The following is a 26,351-nucleotide window of genomic DNA, read 5'->3' as shown; positions in this document are numbered from 1 at the left end:
TAAGTATACATTATTTACACTGTTAATAATTGGTTTTTAATTGTAGTTTAAATTTACGTTTTATTGTTTAGACTAATGGATTAATGTACCTACATTTTAGTTTTAGTCAGATTATAATTACCTGCTTATTGTATTAAATGTGCCTTGTAGCTTAATCCACATTTAAAAACATTTTCGCTGTGATATTATCACAGCGAAATAAATATGTAAGAGTTATATTTTATATTCCCTACTGATTTTTATGAATTTAAATGTTTATATTTTAATGAATTTTAATTTTAATGTAGTTTGCAGTTTTTAACTTAAATATGTAGGTATTTTTTTCAATTAAGATTTATTTTGTTAATAATCAAAATAATCATTTTATGTAAAAATCGAATAAGTATTTTTTTTATTGTCCGTTAACAAGCCGTGATAACTTGTAATTAAAACAACACTTGGCTATCTGGGGGCACGGTAGTGCCCCCGCCAAGACGAGCCAAGCGAACAAGCGAAGCGCACGGGCACTACCTACCTTTTCTCGAAGCGCTTCAACGTTTTTTTGAACCCTCATAACTTGGGTTTGGATTATGCTAGATCAACAAAATTTTCGGGATATATTGCCAATAGCGGACTTATTGAAAATATTAAGTTTTAATTACATTAGCTTTTATACTTCAGATTTTATTTATATCTAAAAAACGCTAATTTCGTCACTGACTCACTGATGATCATCAAAATTCTTAAGGTATTTCCTAATGTCCTAGAAAGCTGAAATTTTGTATGTAAGCTAGTATTAGCACACAAACAACAAAAAAATTATAAAACTTGTAACTTTCATCCCCCAACCCCTTAAACTAGGGGATGGGAGTTTGTATGAGACCTGTAATTTTAATATAAATTTTGATGACGCTACAGGTCTAATCTAATAATCTAAAACTTGGTTCCCCTAGATATATATAATATGTACTCCTTGTTAAAAAAAAAATTAAATTTAATCGACATATAAAATTTTTTGACAAACAACTTACAAAAAGAAATGAAATCCCACCAAAAACATTTTCATGTAAAATGTTGCCAAGACGAGCCCATTTGACTCGCACTGTCAAAAAGTTATCAGATCTCATGTAGAGCCAAGCTTCTAACACTACACGCCCTAAGTCTACAAGGCCTAACTTCACAAACTCTACACCTTAGTCAAAATATGTGTGGCTTGGCCGTTCGTTACTACAAGAACTATTGTATAACACAAAAGTAATGAACAGTGAATTAATTTTTCACCTTACGCCGATGTGAATGTAGCGAAATGGCCAAGCCACATATTTTGACTAAGGTGTAGAGTTTGTGAAGTTAGGCCTTGTAGAGTTAGGGCGTGTAGTGTTAGAAGCTTGGCTCTACATGAGATCTGATAACTTTTTGACAGTGCGAGTCAAATGGGCTCGTCTTGGCAACATTTTACATGAAAATGTTTTTGGTGGGATACATATATTTGTATCTTTTATAATTTATATCTGTAATCATGTAATGGTGTATGTTTTGTAAGTTGTCCTAAATAAATAAATAAAATAAATATTGTAAATTTTTTAAAACTAGGGATGTAACGATACCGATATATCGGCCGATATAATCGGTATCACCGATTATAAAACAACCCATACCGATATCAAACAATTCAAAAAACCGCGCCCAATGCGGGAGACCGCCCGCGCGTGCGCACTTTGTTTTCTAAAAAAAACTCTACCAATAGCATGGACCCAATAAATATCTTAGATTATATTCGTCCATGCCAATAGTAAACTTTTATTAGGTACTGATTGTATGTGTATAACTTAAAGTTTAACTGACTTTGCAAAATAATAATACTAAAATAAATGGTTTTCTTGTTTTCTGATTTGGCATTGTTATTTAAAAGAATACAATTTACAGTTGAGTCTCTGTTAAATGTTGGTAACTTTTATGCATAATTCACTATTTATTATTCTACCAAGCCATCGATATCGGTATCGGTATTGGTATCGCCGATATTTTATTACAAATATCGGTATCGGTATCGTATCGGCAAAATCATGTATCGTTACATCACTATATAAAACCTTGCAAAATTGTACAAAAGAAATTCATAAAAATATTCTTATAGGTATCAAGGTTTAAAATCACTACCTACCTACACATAACACAACGGATGAAATACCAAAATATTAATTTTAAATTATATCAGTCGCTTCATAATTCATTAATAGCCTAGGCTCTCGATTTAAGGACGCTGTCACAAATCTGCGTTACTCAAATTTAGGTATCTAACGCCGCCACGTGGTTTGCGGGAACATCACGCTCACGTAAACATAGCGCATTCCATTTTATAGACCATCTTCATACTTGATATTACTTATTTTTAATTTATAACGAATTTTAAAAATTCATTTTTGTACTTTTATTAGTAGGTACAATAATTAATCTGATAAGTATGTTAGCTGTAACTAAGTTTAAAAAAAGTGTGTGTTTTACAAAACCTCTAGGAATTGTTAATGCTATATCAGCTTTTTAAGAAATGTTTAAAATACTTTTTTAAGAATAATTATCATACATAATATTATGTTACCGGTAATGTATTAAATCCGGCATTGTATACAATTCTTAGAAAATATGTATGTATGTTATTCCGAGATACGGTCCGAATTAAATAAATTAGTTTCGTCACATTACCTAGGAAATCTGAACTTTTCCTAAGGAGCAAACACATTTGCAAATGTGGGTGGTTTTTGGGGAAGCTATTACCCATATGAGGTCAAAACTAAAATCCAAGATGGCGCCGACGAAAATTTGACATATTTTCGTCATGGGTGTCATTTTCATGGTTTTTGGGATAGCTATTAACCAATATGAGGTCAAAACTAAAATTTAAAATGGCGCCGCCGAAAATTTTACATCTTTTTGTCATGGGTGTCATTTTCATGGTTTTTGGGGTAGCTATTAACCAATATGAGGTCAAAACTAAAATCCAATATGGCGCCAACGATGATTCCTAAACATGTATTTCAATGCTCTTTAAGATTATTTTTAAGACTCTCTCGTAGTATATAAGAATTCGACTATACAGGTTGTCCCACTATCAGTATACTAAGTGCTAAGGGACTTGTAGTTTTGCATACACAAATCACGTAAAAATAATTAAACAACAAAATTACATCAAAAGAAATTTGCTAAATTTTTCCTGAAAATCCATGTTTTCTTCTCTAACTTCGTGCAGCCGGCATATACCGTTTCGCTCATGTGAGTATTTTGTCTATGAAAACATAATCTTAAACGATAGCTCACGTGCGTGTGAGCTATCGTTGAATTCTTTGAAAATCTATTTCTCGTAATAACTTCGTGGTTAGAATGTGGTATTTTTGTCACATGTAGACCTCAGTTCTTGGCTTCTTTTGGTACTAAACAGAGCTTCTACTAACGCCTGCATTTCATATAAAAAAATAAAAACGAAAATCAATAAAAATTACAATACTTTCGCCTCTATCGACAATATCGAAAATTTCAAAAAGGATTAATTTGTGCCTGTAATCACTACATATATTAGCAACATAATAAATTATCTAGTGTATCTATTTTTTTTATACGAATTTATTTAGCTCATTCGGCCGCGAACATTCCAATATTTTAAATATTTTTTTAAAAAATCGTGTTTTTGAAAAAAACTCTGGGTGTTCTACTCGTGCATTTAAAAAGAGAAGCTCCTTAGATATTTCCAATAAAACAAGAATGTCACTTTTTCGGGCCTAAAACATATAGTGCATCGCATCGAAGACAGCGCTATCTGCCGTGACCGTGAGGTGTGCGCGAGTAGATCCATACTAATATTATAAATGCGAAAGTAACTCTGTCTGTCTGTCTGTTACTCAATCACGCCTTAACTACTGAACCAATTTGCATGAAATTTGGTAGGTATAGAGATATTTTGATACCCGAGAAAGGACATAGGCTACTTTTTACCCCGGGAAATAGGATAGGTTTTATCCCGGAAATCCCACGGGAAAGGGAACTATGCGGGTTTTTCTTTGACTGTGCGGGCGAAGCTGCGGGTGGAAAGCTAGTTAACTAATAAATATTTCATACCTTCAAATCGTGTTATGTTGATTTGTTTACTTATTCAAGGTCATATTTTTATAGAACTGGACAAGTAGAGATACCTACCAACTCTACTTTTTTTTTCAAATTATAATGCACAAATTTCGTCACTCCAGCATCTTTTGGATCAACTAGGTACCTATAGGTAGGAACTTACTTAAATTTTATTTATATTACATACTAGCTTCCGCCCGCGACTCCGTCCGCGCGGAAAAATTAAGAAAAATTAAGATTTATTTTTTTCTACGTATTTTTCCGGGATAAAAAGTATCCTATTTTATGCCCAGGATAATAAGGAATAATTATACCAAGTTTCATCGAAATCGAACCGTTAGTTTTCACGTGATGCCTGAACATACAGACAGACAGACAGACAGACAGACAAAAATTTTTTTAATCACATATTTGGGCTTGGTATCGATCCAGTAACACCCCCTGCTATTTATTTTTTCAATATTTTCAATGTACAGAATTGACCCTTCTACAGATTTATTATATGTATAGAAGTATATAATATAAAAAGGGAACATTTTTATAAATTAGGTAGGTATACTAATAAAAACAATTAATGCTTGTTTATAATTTTAAGCGAAGAGTTTTTTTTTTTTTCATTTAATATTCCTGTATTACCTAGGTATGTACTGAAGTAGGTAGTAGGTACCTATAATATGATAATATTATTCAGATGATAATTTAGCTATTATTTAATTTATATTTTATTATGTGTGAATAAATAAACGTTTTTTCATTATTTTTTTGTCATGATAATTTAGCATATTATATTACCTACGTTTATTTACATTATACTAGGTATACCTAACTATATTGTTTTAATAAAAATAATGTATTTAATAAAGCAGACCTAGAATCTAAGTACTAGGTAAGTACCTATAGGCTATAAAAGTATATATACCTATTGTATTATCGAATAAGTAAGTATGATTAAAATATTTTCTTTTTTTTTGTTTATATACCTACCTAGTTAGTTACCTACTTAATTACCAAAAATCCGTAATCATGTGATAATATTTTGATTCCGTAGGTAATACAAAATAATTATCATTATAGGTAAGTATTACCTACCTAATTGGACTCAAATATACAAATAAAAAAGACACAATAAAAACCTACCTAAATAATATTAGGTACCTATTAGGTACGAAATTATTTAATATTTTTATTTTAGGTATATACCTACCTATAAAATCGTGATATTTCACTAACATTGTATTATGTAGGTAATAAATTAATTTTAATACATAAACGTTGACAATTATTGTCTGCAATACTCACATAAAATGTACTATGAAGATAGTTTAATCCAATTAATCCGAAACAATTGCCTGAAGTTCAGATAGTAGGCGAGCTTCAGCGTGGAGTCGGTAGAGCTGTCACTGCCACTTGCCACCTTATTTAAAAAAAGATAATAAGTTCACGTCGTGTATAAATTACGTGTCGTTAATGTGTCGTATCGACCGGCACTCGTTCTATTATAATAATATTATGAAGAACGGACGCGAACTATTTTACTCGATACGATAAAGCAAATCGTCGCGAGAGCGCAACGCGACTGTGAGTCAAAAGCGACTCCTTGTGCGAATATCTATCGCAGAGTGTGCGAGGGACGAGGGTCGGCGGAGCGGGGAGGGCGCTTTGCGTTGCTATGGTGCGAGATCAGGCCACGTGCACGCGGCCAATGGCGCGGCGGCTCGGTGTCGGGTCGTGGTGTGCGTCTCGGAGCCGGCCGCGGCACGCCGCGGAGTCGTGGCGGCGCCGTGACGCGGCCGCGCGGTGCACTGTGCAGTCGCCAGTCGGCCTGCGGGCCCGAGCCGCCTGCCCTGCGTGCTGTGCGGCGCGCTCGGCCTGGCCCTTGACAGTGCCAGTCGTCGCTGCGAGGTGACGCACGGGGGCACAACCCCACATTGACATTCTTCGAGCAGCTGACTGACACGCCAGACTGATAATGCAACTTGGATCATTGACCTCGTAGCTCTCACTTAATAGTTAATAATATCATTGGTGATGTTCTTCTACATGCTTTCAAGCAAGCTCTTGATTGCTCTAGGCATTAGGCAAGCTTATAATATCTAATACATACATATAGTACTTTACCTATACCGATTCATGATATTATCGGTGCGATTTCTAACCTAGGCACTCTAAAATATTTCTACTTTTTGCCAAATGAATAGCTTTTATCGTATACTATAACAGCTGCTTTTTGATGATGTATTTATCATTCCATTTCCCCATAATATAGGTACCTATTCGAATTCGACTCATACGTCATACCCACCTTCTACCCACCAATCTCCTATGACCTATAATATTCCTTCTCGCTTTCGCTTTCATTTTGATTTCATGATTCGCGGTCACATTTGAATTTTGTAAGTAATTACCTAAAATTTTAAATTCCTCAATCATCCAACGATAAAGCGCCTTGTTTAAATTCGGATAGGTATGACCGTATGATGAAGAGGTAATTATGAAATCATTACGAAAAAATATAAGACACTAGCTGCTCCGCGCGGTTTCCCCCCCGTGGCTCCACTCCTGTTAGTCGTAGCGTGATGATATACAGTTGATATACAGTAATAGCCTTCCTCGATAAATAAGCTATCTAATACCGAAAGAATTTTTCAAATCGGACCAGTAGTTCCCGAGATTAGCGCGTTCAAACAAACAAACTCTTCAGCTTTATAATATTAGTATAGATTTTACCGACATACCTACCTAGATTTTTTTTATTTTACCTGTGGCAGTAGGTATTTACCTATTTATATAATATAATTATTTCATTTCGCTGTCTCCAAAATTATTTATATCCATACTGGAGTTCATAATAAAAAGATTCAACTGGGAAAAAACAGGACTAAACATTGATGGCAAGTACTTATCCCACCTTCGCTTCGCAGATGACTTAGTCCTGTTATCAGAATCTAGCACACAATTACAAAACATGATTGATACACTAAACACAGCTAGCAAGCAAGTAGGGCTGGAAATGAATCTTTCGAAAACAATGGTCACAACAAATAGTATACAGAGAAGAATATCAGTGGACAACGAAAATCTGAAATATACAGAAAATTACATCTACCTTGGAAAACAAATAGGCTTCAACAGAAAACAAAATGAACTAGAAATAGATCGAAGGGTAAAAAGCACTTGGAATAAGTACTGGTCATTGAAAGAGATTTTTAAAAGTAACATGCCAACAAGTATCAAAACGAAAGTCATGACGTCATGCCTCCTACCTTGTCTAACCTATGCATGTCAAACGTGGAAATATTCAACAAAAACAAAAAACAAAATCACTACCTGCCAACGTGGAATAGAAAGAAGTATGCTCAATATTAAAAAGATATACAAAATACGTCATACAAAAATTAGAGAAACCACCAAAGCGAAGGATGCTCTAACCCACGCTAAGAGACTAAAATGGAAATGGGCTGGGCACGTAGCGAGGCTAAAGGACGAGAGATGGACCAGCAGGGTAACAACGTGGAAAGGCCCTATCGGCAAACGTCTCAAAGGCAGACCCTACACAAGGTGGGCAGACGATTTGATAAAAACAGCTGGCACCTGCTGGCCACAAATAGCTCAAGACAGAGATACATGGAATTCTTTAGAGGAGACCTTCACCCTCACTTGAGGAGGGGTTCATGTAAACAACTTTTGCACAACTTTATATACTTACTTACATTATTTAATATTTTTTTCATTACTTTACATGAAATAAAAGGTTTTTTATTTTTATTTTATTTTTTTATTTCATTACCTATATAATTTTTAAGCATGGTAATTTTACCATGCTTCAAAATTATTATAAGAATGAAATCTTTCTTATAAACTCGATAAAACAAATGAAACGAAAACCGTGAAATCCTGAATTATTTAACTACAAATAAAAAACTATTAAAAAAAATTCAAGGCCTTCAAATTTTCAGAAACAAGCTAAATTAAATGAGAACACCCCCTGTAATACCGAATATAAAACGAATATATATACGTATACCTATACCTGTATATACCACTATACAGGGTGTCCCACAGCCCACTGTTGGTATACTAAGCTCAAAGGAGGTTATAGTTTTGCATACGCTGAGTACCTACATAAAAAATACCTACTTATAAAAAAACAGACGCATTTTTTTTTTCAAATATATGAATTCTTAAAACTCTATGTGTACATCCATAACAAGCAACCCGCCCAACTTTGCCACCAGCACGTGGGCTATCGTTTAAGATTATGTTTTCATAGACAAAACGCTCATATTAGAGAAGCGGTATAAGCCGGCTGCGCGAAGCTAGAGAAGAAAACATGGATTTTCAGGAAAAAATTAGCAAAAAATTTTTGATGTACATGTAATTGATCAGTGTATACAAAACTACAAGTCCCTTCGCACTTAGTATACCAATAGTGGGACACCTGTATACTATAAATAATTAATCATTTTAAATTAACAACAACAAGACATGGATATTTACATTTTAGAACGGACTGTGGATGAAGTAGAAGTCGGAGCCGTTTTTAGTTTCCGCCGTTTCCGCATATCCTAAGTAGTATCGCGTCGCTACTGTAATCTTGTTTGGATCTTTATTAAAATGACTAATATCTTAGATGGTTATTTTTATAACCATCTAAGATATTAGTAAGCTTATAAGTATGCTTTTGCATAAGATTGTTTTTACAATGCATATAATTCGTAACAAAAAATTATAATAATTCAAATTATTTGTTAACAGTACTGAGAAGGTCCGCATTTTTATATATAAGTACATATTATGTTTCGCCATATATTTCGTCGAAGATGTAATAGGTACTTAGGTATATCCAGTTGATAAAAAAATCTTGTTTTGCCACAAATAAACTCGTGTTTTAGTATATATGATATTAACGTGATAATTACGTGCTGCCTATCTGTTTTGTATTAATAGGTAGGTAGGTATACGGTATGTTGAATGTCATTAACTTGAAATTATCGAGGTCGCAGCTTTATCTCATACATATTATTATAATATTTATTTTAGACTTCAAATTATTTCGAGGGGTTTCCTTCATTATTTTTTTTTCCAATTAACATTTACTTCACTTCTCTGTTCCTGAAATGTTTTTGTTCGCTATTTAATAAAAATAGCATGATTTACTTACCTATTGTACCTACTTATATCATGTTTATTAAAAAAATACTTTTTTTAATTACCTACATAGTTAAGTACCTACCTAGCCATTTGTCTGCATCATAAAATGATAAGACATTTAATAGTCCAAGATCCCAGAGCGATAAGACATAACTTATTTTCTAAAAGATGAAACTTTAAGTTCTCAGTAGTGTCTCATGTACTTTGTATACCTGCGTGTTTGTGAAGTTTGCCCAGTGACACCTGGGAACTTAGAGCATTTAATGCTCTAAGCCTGGGAAGGTACCAAGTGAGAAAGGTGACTAAAAATAAGAGTTACTTTACTTAAATTTAGATGGCTGATTTTTAGATATATTTTATAGAATATCATTCTCAAATGGTATCGCAAGTATCAGACACTTTTCATGGACCAAAACTTTTGTCAGACGCTTTAAAGCTCCACCAAAAATAAATAAACTTTACTTATTTTTTAATGTCTGATTTTTTAATATGTTATCAACATAACTATTACAAAATTATATTTAATCAGTCAGACAAATTGGAATGACCAAAAATCCACTAAACACAAAAAATATTCAGCCGTGAGTACGAACGCGAGAGCACTATATGAGTGTCAGAGGGAAGAATGTAAATATTCCAAAAAGTACTTACTGCTTTCGATAAAATATTTCTGCATCTCTTTTCAAATAAAATGAATTTCAACATTAAGGTAATAATTAATAATTATTAAAATTAAAATAATTTTAACTGTGAATTTTAAGATTTATTGCATATATTCGGTAAATTATTTTTTAGCATAGAACCTCCACCTTTTTGTTTTAGGATGAAAAAGAAAATAGTGTGACAGGCTTAGTGCTTGACAAAGTGGTAAAGTCACGTATCGATAAAAATACAATAATTATAATATCTATCTTTTTCATCCCTAATATTTACGCAATTATGCACATAAATTTAAACAATATTTTTTAAGGTTTCCATTTTTTTAGATTTTTGTGCTCTTCTAGATTGCGTAAAAAATAGATGCGATCTTTAAACAGACTGGACTCCTAATAGGCTAATTAATAGTGACTATTTGTAGCTATCATTTTGAGAGAAAATATGTCAACATAATTTAAAATATTTCGAAATCTTGTTTTGTTATGGACGCCGAAGGCTATTTAATGTACCTAAATTATTTATAATGCTTTATATTTGTATTATACATATTCAATAATTATTTTAAACCAGAATTTACAATACTTGTATGTAGGTATACCTACTAAATTATTTTTAAAACGATAAATTAAATTAAATAAAAAAACACAAAATATGCAAAAATAAATTAAAATTATTATTATACGAGCATAGAACCTCCACCTTTTTGTTTTAGGATGAAAAAAAAAATAGTTTGACAGGCTTAGTGCTTGACAAAGATTTGTAGCTATCATTTTGGTAGAAAATATGTCAACATAATTTAAAACTCATACTGCCATATCTATAGAAATTAAAAAATAGTCTCTTTTTAACTTGTAGTCAGATACGGTATTTACAAATATATTTATTGAAAGGGCTACAAACTGAAACAATCGATATTTATTTAATGTGAATTGACATCACTTTAAACTTTTTTCCATACTATATTCAAAATCTGTGGATGTGTCACCCACTACTATCGATCCCCCTCAATACCCTCGTAAACACGCTTGATGGGGGGGAGCCATTTCGAACATTTTGTATGAAGTTTCCTACTGTATGTATCTGTATATTGTGGTTTTGTAAGCAAAATGTTACATCAACTAAAGAGGGATGTTAGCAGCCAACTGAACGTTGAGAATTGAGATGTTCAGTGGTGCTATGGGGTGGAATGATATTACCTAGGTTTAATGATTGCTTTTTTACGAAATGTAACAATCATGCGTGCGCATAATTATTGTTATTCGCAATTCACTCCCATGGTAAAATGAACGTCCATCTTATCATTATTTTAAAATCAGATTCTTAATTAGTTAGTATTTAATAAATATTAAAAATCCTTTAGGATTCACGTACTCTCGTTTTTAATAGATGCATGTTAAAATATGTATGTATCGGTATTGAATTCGCAAACCAGCCGGACCGGTTCTCCGACGTCATAGCGGTCATGTTTATTATGTTCCTCCTGACTTGCTGGTGTGCGCGTGTTGTGTGCGGCGACGCACCGACCGCGCCGCACGCGGCCGCAATACCGCGCGCCGCACAGCACATCCGAGCAGTCTCACGACCTTACAAAATGACCAATTCTACACAAAACTGTAATTAAACACGTTTTTCATGTCTTTTATCATAAAAACAACTTGCGTAATATGCTTTAACTTGCTTTGATAATTTCGGAGCGGGAAGTGAAACCTGTAATTATTATATTCTGTGCTTTTATATTTAAAACATATATTAAGAGACACATAATTTTTATTTTTATCATCAATAGTAGTTTGATACCTACTATTCTCAAAAATATCATCATTAGCTTTTCAGTAGCATATTGGATTGGCACATACAAAAAATGGCTATGCTATATACTTACTAGTTAGTTAACTAATTAAGATAAATAAAAATAACTACGTTAAAAATAACCGACTTCAAAAACGGGGAACTAAAAATTAAAAGATTTGATATTATTAATAACTGCATATTATTTAGATGTGCTATTTACTAAATAGGTTTGAAGTCGGTGCCAAACACTTAGTATTAATTTTTATTTAATACTTTTTAGTTTTTGGTGTATTTTTCAACACGAATCAAACGAGCCCACCATAAAAAAAAAAAAAAAACTCGATAAAGTTATAAAGTTGAGTCAATATACCTATTACTCAGTTCCTATGGCCACCTTCCGATTCCATCATCATATTATCTGCTCTATGTCATGATAATGTTTCATCTGTGGTTTCATCGCTATCCAATTTACATATGTATACAAAATGTCAGCCCAATCATCAAACAAAAAAAGAATCACGTAAATCGGTTCAGAAACCTCGGAGTAATCGGTGTACATACATAAAAAAAATATACCGGCCGAATTGATAACCTCCTCCTTTTTTTGAAGTCGGTTAAAAACAATTCATAATCACTACATCACTACATAGTATAAAACAAAGTCGCATTCTCTGTCCCTATGAATGCTTAAATCTTTAATAGATAGAGTGATTCAAGAGGAAGGTTTCAGTACCTATAATTAGGTTTTAGACAAAGCGGGCGAAGCCGCGGGCGGTAAGCTAGTATCTACCTACATAAAAAACGATACATTTTTCGTGAACATTTTCCGTCGACTCGCAACCTGCTCAATAATTATAATTTATAAACTGTACCTAGCGGCCAACCGGGGTGGCTTTCAACAGCGTTAAAGCACAGAATACTAGCTTTCCGCCCGCGTTTTCAAGGAAAAACCGGCATCGTTCCCGTTCCCGTGGGATTTCCGGGATAAAACATATCCTATGCGTTGACATAAGTTACCCTCTATATGTGTGCTAAATTTCATTGTAATCGGTTCAGTAGTATTTGCGTGAAAGAGTAACAAACATACACACACACATCCATCCTACACAAACTCGCATTTATAATATTAGTAGGAAGTAGGATAGGATATTCTATGATCTTATTACAATCGAAGGACGGAAGGAAGGACTTAACTATAACACTTACTTATTGAAATTTGAAAGCCATGAATTAAGAGAAGAAGGTAAAAAGTGCGTTAAATTGTAAGCAAATGTTTCGAATCACAATTTATCAACACTTTTTAATGTCGCAGTTAGATATATAGTTAGAATCTAACCGCGGCGTTATAAACGTTGAAAGTGGGACGTAGTGGAAAAAATAAAAATACCAATTCTTTTTATTCATAACATAATTTTCATTAACAAACAATAATAATACTTCAATAACTATAACACTAACTATTAACGTTCTCAAAATGAACTCCCTAGATTCCAGTGGGAACGCAACGCCAGACTTGAGTTATTCTAGGTAGGCGCGATGGTGTCTGCGGGCGGGGCGGTTGGGGCGGGCGCGGTGAAGTCGAGCACGAGCTTGCCGCGCGCGTGGCCGCGCTGCACGCGCTGCAGCGCGCGCGCCGCGTCCCACCACCCGTACACCTGCTCCACCTGCACCTTGAACTGACCACCACCGTTTTACTAGTTATTTGATATTACTTGAGGTTTCATATTGAATCTAGAAAACTGGGATCCGGCAGTCGGGTGACTTCGGAAACCGCCTGGCAGGTTTTTCCCACGTAGACGAGGAAAAAATTCCCATGGGAATAAAATCTTTATCGCGGTAAAGAAATACGTCATAACGTCGATGACTTTCTAACTACCTCTAAGACCAACTTAGATACAAAAATCGTATAATGAAATCGCGCTTTTGCGACGTGAAAAGACAACAAATGAACAAACAACCATGCTTCTCATTAATTATCTATATTTTTAGTATAAGAATACGGAAAGTAATGAGAAATGTAAGGAAAGGTATATAATTACGCGAGTTACTCCAATTTGATGCGTGGCGCCTTTATGCATTCTAGTAAACGGGTGAAACCGCCGCGCGGGTACCTATTTGTGAGACTATAAAGCTCGGTATAGCCTTTTGATTAATTTAATCGGCGTCCAGTATTTACCTTCCCCCGTTCCGCGAGGCGCCTCAGCATCTCAATGTCATCGGCGCGCGGCACGAAATAGGCCCAGCGCACGTGCGGCGGGCAGGGCGCAGTGAGTGCGGGCGCGGCGGGCGGGCTGCGCGCCGCCGCCAGCGCCTGCCCCGCCAGCGCGGCCAGCGCGCAGGCCGCGCCCGCCGCCAGCCCGCGCGCGTCCGTCAGCGCCAGCAGCGGCGTGCTCAGCGTCACGTAGCGCGCGAACCGCCAGCGCCGCGCGCCAGCCTCCCACCCGCCTGCGCCGCAGCAGTCCAGTATTACGTCGTACCTGCGACGCGTGCGCCTCTTTTAGTTGCGGACTCGATAAATAGTTAGGTAATTAAATTGTTGAAATCCGTGTATATGTATAATAAACATTTCGTTTGCCACCTGGTTTTATGTATGATTTTATGAGTCGTTTTAATTTCAAAAAGCAAAATCGACAGGCTTACGGTCCGGCGTCATCTAGCTGCCGGTCGTAGTCGGGCGCGTGTCGGTCCAGCGTCGCGGCGGCGCCGAGCGCGTCGGCCAGCGGCGCCAGCTCGGCCGCGCAGCCCACCGCCACGTGCGCCCCCGAGTGCACCAGCAGCTGCAGCGCGGCCTGCCCCACGCCGCCCAGCCCCAGGAGCAGCACGCGCGTGCCCCGCCCCCCCGCGCCCTGCGCCCCGACCCGCACACCCGCCGCCCGCAGCGCGCTGCACGCCGTCAGCGCCGCGTACAGCGCGCCGCCCGCCTGCCACTCGTCCAGCGACTGCGGCGCCCGCCCCGCCTGCGTGTCCTCGTTATCGTTATTATTACTCGTTATTTATTTATTTATTTATTAGACACACCAATAATGACTCAATTAATACAATTTACAGAAGTACATCTCTAATATATAAAAATCAATGCCACTTTTCGTTGTAATTCCATAACTCGAGAACGGCTGAACCGATTTCGATAATTCTTTTTTTATTATATTCCTTGAAGTACGAGGATGGTTCTTATGTAGAGAAAACGTTAATATGTACCACGGGCGAAGCCGGGGCGGACCGCTAGTTAATCATAATTTCCTAAACTGAATTGGCCATATAGCAGGCGTATACAACAATTATAAAAAAACAGGTCTTAAAATTTTTCAGTTTTAAGTCTAAAAATACATAGTTAATCAAATTCATTACACAATTAAAAATTTATCAAGAATACATAAAATTAATACTACAATAATAACTTGAATAAAATTTTGAAATTTTGTACATCCATGAAATAAAAAAGAAAAAAAAAATGTAAAATTCAATTAAAACATGGCTAAAACACATACAATACAAAATAAAAACACATAAAAGAAAATATGTCAAATACATCAAAATCCAAAACAGTCACTGAATAAACTTTACTATTTTATTTTTAAAACTATAAAAATTATCGTGAAAGATGTCAATGTCAACGTTAATACTATGTTGTAAGCTATTTCTTTTATTGGTAACACTATTGTACGTTTTCATTAGCCTATTAAATGGACTATTCTTTTTTAAATTAGTACGGGATAGACTTGGGCAGAAAGTACTAGAAACACCGTAACGTGGAATAGAGCGTGGAACTGACAAATTCAAATACATAATTAGGTTAGAGCTAAGGTTCCCATGAATAATTTTATGCAATGTATATAAATCAAGTAATTCAAGTAAATGACGGCGATTCTCCAATGAGCCCAATTTAAAATGATCCAGTCTATCTCTGTAATCTGCCCTAACCGAATTACGGTGATCCTTAAAAGCTAAGTACTTTGTGAAAGCTTTCTGTAGGCGTTCAATGCGGCCTATATGAATTTGATAATGCGGATTCCAAATCGTACTAGCATATTCTAAATGACTACGTACTAGGGCATTAAATAGGCAAATTATCGTACTTGCTTTTCTGAAATCTTTTGTATTACGTTTTATAAAACCTAACATCTGCCAAGCTTTAGAACATATATGAAGATATGCTTTGAAAAGTTTAGTTTTTTGTCAAATAATATACCTAGATCACGAACTACTGACACTTCCTTAACAGGTTTTTGATTAATCGTGTATGCTGAATTAAAAGAATTCTTTTTTCTAGAAAATTTTATGTGAAGGCACTTGTCAGCGTTAATCTCCATTTTATTATTCCTACACCAGACTTGAATAACATTTATATCATGCTGCAGAAGATATGCGTCATCAGAATTGTTCACACTACGATAAAGTTTTAGGTCATCGGCAAAGATTGAGCAATTACTATAACAAATGCAGTTAGATATGTCGTTGATAAAGATTAAGAAGAGAGTCGGGCCTAGGTGTGACCCTTGGGGAACCCCTGACGTCGCAATATATTCACGAGACCTGAATCCACCCATGGTCACCCTTTGAACCCTATGGTGAAGATAAGAATGAAACCATTGGATGAGAGTTCCGTGGAAGCCATAATTCTTCAATTTTACCAACAGTGTTGTATGGTCGACTTTGTCAAATGCACTGCTGAAGTCTGTGTATATGGCATCCGTTTCAGAGCCTCTATCTAAGCATTCGCTGATATATCGCACCTTCGGTAGAACAAGGGCATAATTGTCATAAATTGCCAAAATGACTTAAATATGCAGAAATGCTTTAAAAAGGCCCTTTCAACTGGAGGGACAAAGACATTCGTTTAATTCCTACAAAAAACAGCCAGATTGAAATAGTGGCGTTGTCATTTTGGCGCTATTTTGTTTCTCTCTTGGCGAGACAAAGTCTCATTGGTTAGTTGTGCCATCGGCGGGGACTGAGCTAGCTGTCACTTGGAGCGCTAACGTCGTTTATGTAAATATGCCCTATAATGTTTTTGATTTCTGGAACGACAAGGCCATATCTGTCACACTTATGCCTAGTTTACGATTTAAAAATTGGGAGGACAAAGTCGTTCAGACAATTGTGCCCTTGTCTGTCCAAGATTTGTTATACTCCATGGTCTTAAAAGTAACATTTTATTCCGATAATTGCTGTAGAGAGCAAAAAAACAAGTTAGTTTTTTAGAAATTTAAATGATAGGACTGCCAATTAAAATACAACAAACATACCCTCACACCCACAAATCTATACTCAAAAACTTTCGAGTTTACATAATAAATAATAATATTAGTAAGATATTTATTCGTAAATAATTATTTTTCTTTTTCAAATTTGTTTTTGGAATGTATTATTTTGCTGTGAACACATTGCCTATAAAATCGATCATACATAAATTAGGGGACCCAGCATAAAGCCGATGCCGTCCATTCTGGAATGTAAAACGTGCAAAAAAAGCTGGCCCAATATCAATATGCACTCCGGCAGAATACATAAGCCTTATAAAAAATGCCACGAAAAAGGAGGAATTATTTAATGTCAAGGAATTGAATTATGATTCTTTCTTGTTCTGTTATCTTAATATAATATTATTCCAATTTTTAAAGCGATTCCAAAGAATTTTGCTAGGAAACATAATAGTTTCAGATTGTTGAAGATGTGTAATGGCTGATTAGTAAGTTTTGATCTCTATTTTTGTGATAAAGTACTACGGCTCTCTAAAGTGTTTAAGAAAATAAAACATTTATACAAAAAAACACGTTATTATCATTCCAAAATTATTAACTTAAAGCTTTAGATATGGCCATATTTACAAATTAATTTTCTTGTTGGTGGAACAAGGGCACAAATGTACACCTACTTAAGAAAAAAATATTATTAAAAAAAAACTAGCAGTTTTTAATATTTGTAAACGATACACCTAAAAGAATATAGTATATAGTTTATGTCATACAAAGCAGAACAACCATAAAAAAAATATTATCATAGCTAGACCACATTAAGTACTACAAATATCTTAAAATGGCTCTCCTGTAAAATTGCAAAAACTGTAATTGTGCCCTTGTTCTACCGAAGGTGCGATATGTTGAATAGTGCAGTAAATTTGACACCGATTTTTGCAAAATCCATGCTGAAAATCATTGATAAGGTTGCTTAAGTATGGAGTAACGGCGGATAGTACCAAACGTTCAAATATTTTTGAGAAAGTGTTTAGTAGAGAAACCGGACGGTAATTCTTGACATCATCTTTATCGCCTTTCTTGTAAATAGGGACGATATTTGCTGTCTTCCACGCGGTTGGAAAAATCGAAGACTCTAGGGATTTCTGAAATATGATTTTGAGTGGAAAGGAAAGATTATGGCTGGTTTTAAAAATAAAAAATGGCGGGATTCCATCCGGTCCTGCGCCCTTACTAGGATCGAGGGAACGGAGCAATTTTAGAATATGGCTCTCAATTACCTCGATATTATATATGGAGAATTGTGAATATATATCATTATCCGCGGTAAATACCTGCTGGTCACTATAACATGAGAATATTGAATTAAAATGAGAAGCAAAGAGCTCGGAAATGCCAGGTCCAGTATCGGAAGACAAATTTCCTAATTTCATCCTAGAGGGAAAAGAAGATCGAAATTAAGTTTTCGGCTTTATTTTCAGGCAGTCCGTTCACCTCCACATTATTCTCACGTGCAATTATTAGAACAACATCTAATAAATTAATGCGCATTGATAAATCGCTGACATTATTTATTATTTATTATTAGATTGATTAGATTGCAATACAGAATTTTCTTTTTTCAAAATCGAAGTAGTATCTTGAATGTGTTTAAATTCACACTTTAATTGGTCATAGTCGGCGCATAAGAAATCTAAAGTCTTTTGAAAGTCATTTAAAACTGATAATTGGTCTCTGATCCCATTTAACTCCTTCGATATATTAGAATCGATTGATGCTTTAACAGCCTCATGCACTGCTGATTGAATTTCACTTTTTATTAAGGATAATAAGTTCGGATCACAAATTGTTGACTTAGATTGGTTCTGCGCCGATTTCTTTCGATGAGTAATGTTGTTTTGAATTATTTGCTCGTCATCTGAAGAGCTTGTACTTTTATGTGTAAGTGCATTTGGGCGAACAGGGGTATTTGAATTGTCAAGGAATCTTTTTATTGTGGCATGCCTGACAAATCCAACCCCTTTTTTGCGATTCCGACATTAAGTTGAATTTTTTAAGGGGGATGTTAGCGCACAACAGATCGAAACGACTTGTGCAGTGTAGACAAGATAGGTATTCGAGACCACTAATGATATTTGGGCATGCACAACACAAGAGACCTTTATTACTAGAGGCCACATTTAATTTACTTTGTTTAACTATAATATTATTATTTATATATTTTTCTTTTTTTCCTCTCTTTATCCTTATAATCGGTAAAAGATTATGTAAGTTCTTGTTAAAGTAGATGATAAAAAAAAAAAATATTTGATATTACGTGGGATCGAACCGAGGACTCAAGATTCTATCTAATACCGATGTATGTTACACGAAGCCAATCCAACCGTTGAGCGTCCAGTCAAATTACGCGATATTCTTCGGATTTTTTAATTTATTTTTATCAGTTATGACTGAGGGTAATATAAAATAAAAATCAATAACGTACACTTATATCGTTAATAAATACTTCCACTAGCACAATTTCGCACTGTTTGCACTTTATATTGTTTATTGTTTAACAGGATTGATAAATAATGTAATCAATCGCAATAAGCCAGGTGAGTTCACGTATAACACACGATTTCAATCAACAATAACTCTCAGCCAAGAAGCTTATATCTTATACACTGGAGATTTCGGTATGAACATTAGACGTGTAACAAGAAAATTGTTGTGTTTTATCACTTTCACACCTAACTTGGTATTGCCACTGTTAATACGAAGTTTTCCCAAGGCTACTATGTATGCCGTAATATTCTGTGCAAAAGGTTAGTTTTTGTACATGAGTTTGTTGATAAATTGCCAACAACGTCATTCAGAAGCATTGTTGGATGAGACAATTATTATTTATGCTAAATAAAATAAGTGTCTGGACCAATTATTAAAAAGCGATACTCCCTGATTATGGGTAGTTACCATAATAAAATTGTAGCAACTCTCACTTTGACAATATGGCATAAGTGTCAAAAAAATTGCGTCGCTTCGAATATTTAAGTTAATATTGTTGCCTTAGATTACAAAATAAAGTACAGATGGAGCATGACAACCGCCCGTCGCCCTTGTCAAAGAAAATACGAAATCAAAAACAAATACGTCGCTGCACCAGTGCTATAGCGCATATAGTGTCATGCAATACGTCAAAAAGGATTTGCAATTTTAGTAAAAAAATGCCGTCTTGTGATAATAAATCGCTGTAAAATTTGTTCCCGAAAACAAAAAAAAAGATAAAACATCGTTTCACAGGTTTTCTGTAGATTATTTGGCTGATTTATTTCTTTAATACGAATAATAATTTTACAGATATGAAGGAATACAAAACTTCAACGTATGTTGCCAGTATTTTGAAAATGAATTTGCCATTTTTATTGGTAAAACGGTAAAATGGTTAAAGGATCTTCAGGGTAATGCCTGGTAATGCTGTTGGATTTTTCGATCGTGAATGTGATTATTTGTATAGTGCACTAAAGGTTCATGATAATTATTAGATTATTTTAATAAGCATAATACATTATTTTGTTACTTTTATAAAGCTTAAAAACGTCATAGTCGTTTTCGCTAGCGATTTAATTTATGTGAACTCCATGATGGATATGATGAAAATAAAGTGTCCCGTATTCTCGACTAAAAACTACCGCTATTCGTATTCAATATTCATATATTATGAAAAATAAAAAATAATATAATTATTATATAGTTAATATTGAAACTTTTTTATGTAATTTATTTAATAAAAAATTGAATACAATTTTTTTGTCCATATATAACTTTAGTAGGCAGGTACTTTATGTAATAAAAGAATTTAAATAAAAATTAAAACTTGACTGCTAATTTATGTATAAAGCCTACGTCACTACCGCCACTAACATAATAATTCAGATCATTGCAATGAAACCTCACAACTCAAAATCGGTCCAACGGTTTATACTGCAGGGCGTGTCAAAGAAATATTATACATACATCCATAAACTCGAAAAACATAACCCTCTTTTTTGCGTAGTCGGGGAAAAATTTGGGAAATATTTCAATATCTGGCAACATTACACGCACACAGAAGCACCGTGTACGTACAGTGCAGCGGCGAAATGACAGCACACATAGCTTTATTGAAAATGACGATAAATTATTCGGTTTAGTTCGGCAACGCTCCATCTGTCTTTTATTTTGTAATCTAAGATTGTTGCGTATTTAATAAATATTTTCCGAATATAAATAATGTATTGCATTGTGAAAAATTGCAGAAGTGTTTGGACACCAAATTCTGGCATAGAATTTCACAGGCAAGTGTATATTTACGTTATTTACAATATTCCTCAATACTCCTGCATTCACCTGTTTAGAATCATTTCAATGGTAAAAATTGTAAAATTTTGCATCATTTTAGAAAGCAGTCATGTTAAATTTGTTATTTTCCTAATACTTTATCATTTTTCAACAAGTTTTCAATAAACAAAATTAACAAGTAAGGTAACCATGATGACGAGTTTTTATGGATAGTGAAGAGAATATATTGTAATAACAATATTATGATGAAATTTAGAACACCATTTTCAAGATTTTTACTAGTAATGAAACAACACTCGACATCGGTATTGCACTCACATGTAGTTATAAGATTGTTCGTTCGAAATTTATACTTTTTTAACTTACCTCATATTTTTTGTTTTAGGTATTTCAGCTTTCCAAAAAGTAAAATAAAAAGAAAATATATATGTGCCCATCAAGGGTAAAATTACTGAGGATTACGACCCAGAAAAAAATACCTTTTGAAAAATAACATACTTATTTTTCAAAAGGTATTATATACTTATTTTATTAAAGTAACATAATATTATAAACAGTTTTTCTTTGATGATTTTGGCTTGAAATTGACCCGTCGAAGCAACGCGTTTAAAAAGAAGATCTGAGTAGCTTACAATTTGGTAAACAGCATCTGATGCAAAACACAACTTTCCTCTATTTACAAAGGATGTTAATGCTATATATCGGTTCATATCCAGGCTTTGTAGCCAAGAGTTATTTAAAACTATCATTCTATACCAATTAAAATTGTATGTACCTATAAAGTATGGCCAGTAATATTATAATATAATTAATACTGTTAAAAATATATGTCGTTATTATTTATAGACCATGATTTTTAGTTTTTTCTATTTTGAAAAATCCTGAATATACAAACCAGTGTGGTCACCCACAGAAAGAGACAAAAAACAACACTGACGTCATTCAAGGTTATATTTTCTTGTGACAAGTCAATGGTCATAGTGCAATCTCCAGTGTATTAGATATAAGCTTCTTGCTCTCAGCCGATTCACCGACGTTTTATTATGTTTTGGAACTATTTTCAAATTTAGGATGACAATTTGGAGACTCTTAAAATGTTCCCTCAATAACAACACAACTTTAGACCACTTTAACTATTTTTAAATAACAAATATTTAAGGACACAATGTTTACATGTCAGAATGTGACAGATGAAGATGAACGATAATACTATTGTCTGTTTATATTCAAAATGTCATCGAGAGTCTGAACGTTTTGAAATTGATCTTTACAGATAAGTTGCTCAAAATATACGAAAAATAATTAATACAGTTAAAACAAAATCCACCGATCCTTGTTAAGTTTACAAAGTTTGAATTCAATCAAAATTCAATGTCCGTATATAGTGGGTCAAAATCGAGTCATACAAACATACAATACATACAAACATTCAGGTGAGGCTTTAACATACGCTCAAATCTCAACGCGATAGCTATAAGCATACAATTCTGTATTGGGTTTTATTTTTTCTTGACAAGAAGCAGCAATCGTTCAGAGACCTTTAACACATTTTCTTCTTTATTATGCGTATCGTATTAAATTCAGAGAGCAGAGGAATCGGAGGCACGCACCCAGCGGTCCTTGACGAGCACGTAGTCGGCGAGCGCGCCGGGTCGGTGCGGCGGCAGCACGCCCCACACGCGCGCGCCCGGCCGCAGGCGCGCCGCCGGCCCCGCGCGCTCCACGCGCCCGCAGAAGTCGCGCCCCGGCACCAGCGGCAGCTCGCTCAGCTCCGCCGCGCCCGCCGCGCTCTCCGCGCGCCGCAGCACGTTCAGCACGCGCGACCCGTACCCACCTGCTCCCGCACAATATATTTATATGTTCCTGAGCTGCGCCACCTTAACTGCCTACCTTCTATTCCAAGCGCACACACAGTGAAAGCATATTATGACACTTTCCATTCTAGTAAAAATTGTAATGCAACATCAGACTACTTAGAACTACCTGTGTCGCGCAGTTTCACCCGCGGCCGTACCCAGATACAAATTCAAGTACTTCTATACCTCATGTGTTAATGTGATGTATAACTTAAATTTCTGTAAAATTTCATCGGAATCTGTCTAGTAGTTTTTTAGTGAAAGAGTAACAGACATCGATCCATCCCATGCTTACAAACTTTGATGTTCATAATATTAGCAGGATAGTAGAATGAGTTTGAGTGGCCAGCCATTCTCACACATAAGGCAAAAAGTAGACATACCGAGCATAGCCACATCAAGTGGATTTAGAGATGCAGCATGTACTTTAACAAGCACATCGTCAGTGCTCCTCAGAGCTGGCACACGAGCACTGTCCAGTTGCAGCTCTGCCAGGCCGCCATAGCTGTGCACTCGCCACGCCCTCATTCTGCTAGCCACACTTTTCACTTGGCTTTCTAACATTCTTTTTACTGTAATAACGTTATCAAAATAATAAAATTAAATTATTAAAGCAATTTTGTGAAAAATAAAATATTGTGTTAAAAAGCTGAAAGCATATCCATTTCCATTGTGTATAAATAAATGTTTTTTCTTTCTTTCATTCTAGTTTTTTTTTTTACAGTAACAATCATTTACAATATAAGTGAAAATTCAGAGTAATTTAAGTAAGTAATGAAGTTAAAATATTCATTAACCTGTATCTGTTTTGAACTAGGGACTTTTAAAAAAATAATCTGTGTTATAATCCCTACAAATAAAATAAATGTTTACGTCTTTCTAACCTTCTTCACACTTAAACTACTGAAATGGCATGAATTAAATTTGGTACATAAAGACAAGAAAGACAGTGAATCCTCAGAAGGGACATAGGATAGGAATAACCAAAATAACCTTAGATCCCAAAGATTAACCTCTGCACCGAAGAGGTTATGGCGATTTCTATTATTATTTGAATATTATGAAATCCTTTTTTATACTCACTGCTAATTTATAAGTAATGAAAAATATAAACTGCTCTGAGATTTCGACCGATACAATTAAAATTAAAGTTTAGATGAGTGAAAAGAATATTTATAAATAACAGACTATAACTCTTTTTTTGTTTAACATAATAAAAGTCTATAATTCACATCATATAGAAAAATAAATTGTTAAGGCAATTATCGTGTTCATATTTCATTTATTTTAAGTATGTATTGCTTTATAGCAACGAAATTTTCCTTCACATTTCCGTCTTGTGATACAGCTGTTTTACTATTAAAGTTGAAGTACCTATTTAGTTTTGAGTTAATGAGTTTTGACTTCTGATTTTCTGAATTCTGATTCTGAGTTCTGACATTTATTTACACAATTGATACAATCGGAAGTCGGATGAGGTCGGATCAATGGTCGGATCCACAGAGCAAGTAATATAGGTCGGAGGTCGGATCGGTAATATTATTATGTCATCTGTCAAAAGTCAAATTCATTTCTCATCGGATGCTGAGAGGATGCTGAACACTGACCCTTAGATCATTACATGCCGTGTTTTCCAAACGTGCTTCGCACAATCGAGCACTCTTAAAAGTAATGCGCGTGAATTGATGCGTGCAATCGATTTATCGTTAGTAATTATTAATTGTTGGAAAAAATTTTAAAGCTTTCGTTTCATTGTAGTTTTTTCGAAATAATCAAAGTTAATTCAAATTGTGTAAAAAAATCAATATAAGTATGGATGAAGGTACCAACATTGAAAAAAATGTTAATGAAATAATCAAATTCCAAATTACTTAAATTAACCGTAAATAGTTTTCAACCAATTATTATGTATACCACTTTATTTACACAATTAATGAGGTTATTGTGGGTTATTGCTAACTATATGAATATTTTTTTTTTCAACACTGAACTTTTCACCTTCCAATTAAGCATCAGCATAATTCGGCATTGTGCGCCACTGAGTCGCATTATGCTCTGTAATTGGAAAACCACCTTAATGATCTAAGCACTGACCTGTATAGTATAATATTATACAAGTACGCGTACCTACTTGTATATAAGGGCAGGTCAGCGCTTGTCAGCGCTGGTAACCCGCGCAGGAAAATATATGAACACGCGGCAATAAGCGCTGAATGGCGCCGACAAGCTTCAATATTTGCTGGTCAGCGCTGGGCGCTGCCATATAAAATTTGTCTTGGTCTGCTTCAACCTGCTTCCTTTGTGAAAGAACGAACCAGCGCTGACATGCGCCGGTAAGCGCTTATAAGTTTCCAGCTTTCTTTCTGAATACGGCCTTAGACGTGTGTGCTGGTATGATCACAGAGTAAGTAATGTACGGATACGATACTATGTTAGCGTTAGCTACTATTAAGTATTCTGTGCCTATGTAGAAGTGAAAAACTTGGAGTATGTTCTCCACAATATGTACTCAATTGCTAGTAGAAATGCGAGAAGAAGATATTGATGGTTACAAAAATCATTTGCACATATTACCGCATCAGACTTTTATATGGATTAAAAATGCTTAGTAAAAATAAAAATGATATCAAAAAATATCAATGACTTCATTAAAAAATAATAAAGTTTATTAAAAAACAATATTTTACACTAATTCGAGTTTCATGCGTATTCCCATTCCCAATAATATTAATGTGAAATTATATTTATTATTATATTTTATTAATGATCTAAGATATTTTATTTTATACTATAGTACTATACACATAAGAATTACCGGAATATAGATTGAAGATGTCAATGTCACGTCTTGGTCACTCTGCACGCCCTATTATACATTATACTCTTTGCTCTGCACATTGCTCTGCACAGAGTACCTTTTTTTAAGTCACTCTCACAGGTCACTCAGAGCGTTTTCACATTATCCGATCCGATATCGGATATCGGACGCCGATAGCCGATATCCGATATCGGATACAATTTGCCCTTTCACATTGTCCGATAAAATCGTTCCGATATCATCATGAGTGTTGCCAGAAATTTTTAGAGAAAACTAAACTAAATTGCCAGTTGACAAAAAAAGGTATAATTAAAAAAAAATCAAATGATAGATCATAGTTGTACATACCTACACATTAAAAATAAATAAGTTAAAAAAATATAAAAACTTCTAAAAAAGAAAAGTAAAATGTAAAAAATATTTTATATCATTAATTACTGCATATTATTTAGATGTGCTATTTACTAA

The 26,351-nt window shown here is 34.7% G+C and overlaps 2 protein-coding genes and 1 long non-coding RNA gene across 7 annotated transcripts in view; 1 reads left to right on the top strand and 2 right to left on the bottom strand.

Moving 5' to 3' along the window:
- The window catches only part of LOC123694608 (fatty acid synthase), a 44,984-nt gene extending 39,258 nt beyond the window's left edge, over positions 1–5,726 (bottom strand). Inside the window, exon 1 of the mRNA XM_045640088.1 lies at positions 5,395–5,726. The gene's annotated coding sequence lies outside the window, so the exon portion shown is untranslated. The remainder of the gene's footprint in view (positions 1–5,394) is intronic.
- A 7,358-nt stretch (positions 5,727–13,084) lies between these two features.
- On the bottom strand, positions 13,085–25,952 carry LOC123694605 (reticulon-4-interacting protein 1 homolog, mitochondrial-like). Of its 5 annotated transcripts, none has more exons than XM_045640085.1 (6): positions 25,881–25,952; positions 23,449–23,637; positions 22,820–23,043; positions 14,335–14,651; positions 13,871–14,171; positions 13,085–13,370 (listed from the first exon to the last, which is right to left on the bottom strand). In XM_045640085.1, exons 2-6 carry the CDS (start codon positions 23,627–23,629, stop codon positions 13,218–13,220), a joined length of 1,176 nt encoding a protein of 391 aa, XP_045496041.1. In that variant the 5' UTR covers positions 23,630–23,637; positions 25,881–25,952; the 3' UTR covers positions 13,085–13,217. The 5 variants fall into 5 exon arrangements, with proteins under 5 accessions (XP_045496041.1, XP_045496040.1, XP_045496037.1 ...); XM_045640084.1 differs by lacking the exon at positions 25,881–25,952 and adding an exon at positions 24,440–24,483; XM_045640081.1 differs by lacking the exon at positions 25,881–25,952 and adding an exon at positions 23,863–24,433.
- On the top strand, positions 22,218–23,768 carry LOC123694607. Its single transcript, XR_006751822.1, has 2 exons — positions 22,218–22,642; positions 22,794–23,768. It is a non-coding gene; the product is annotated as an uncharacterized LOC123694607 (long non-coding RNA).
- Positions 25,953–26,351: the final 399 nt, after the last annotated feature.

Source organism: Colias croceus, chromosome 9 (assembly GCF_905220415.1).
Source record: "Colias croceus chromosome 9, ilColCroc2.1".
NCBI lineage: Eukaryota > Metazoa > Arthropoda > Insecta > Lepidoptera > Pieridae > Colias > Colias croceus.
Note: the sequence above shows the minus strand (reverse complement) of the source record. Positions and strands in the feature narration are given on the sequence as shown.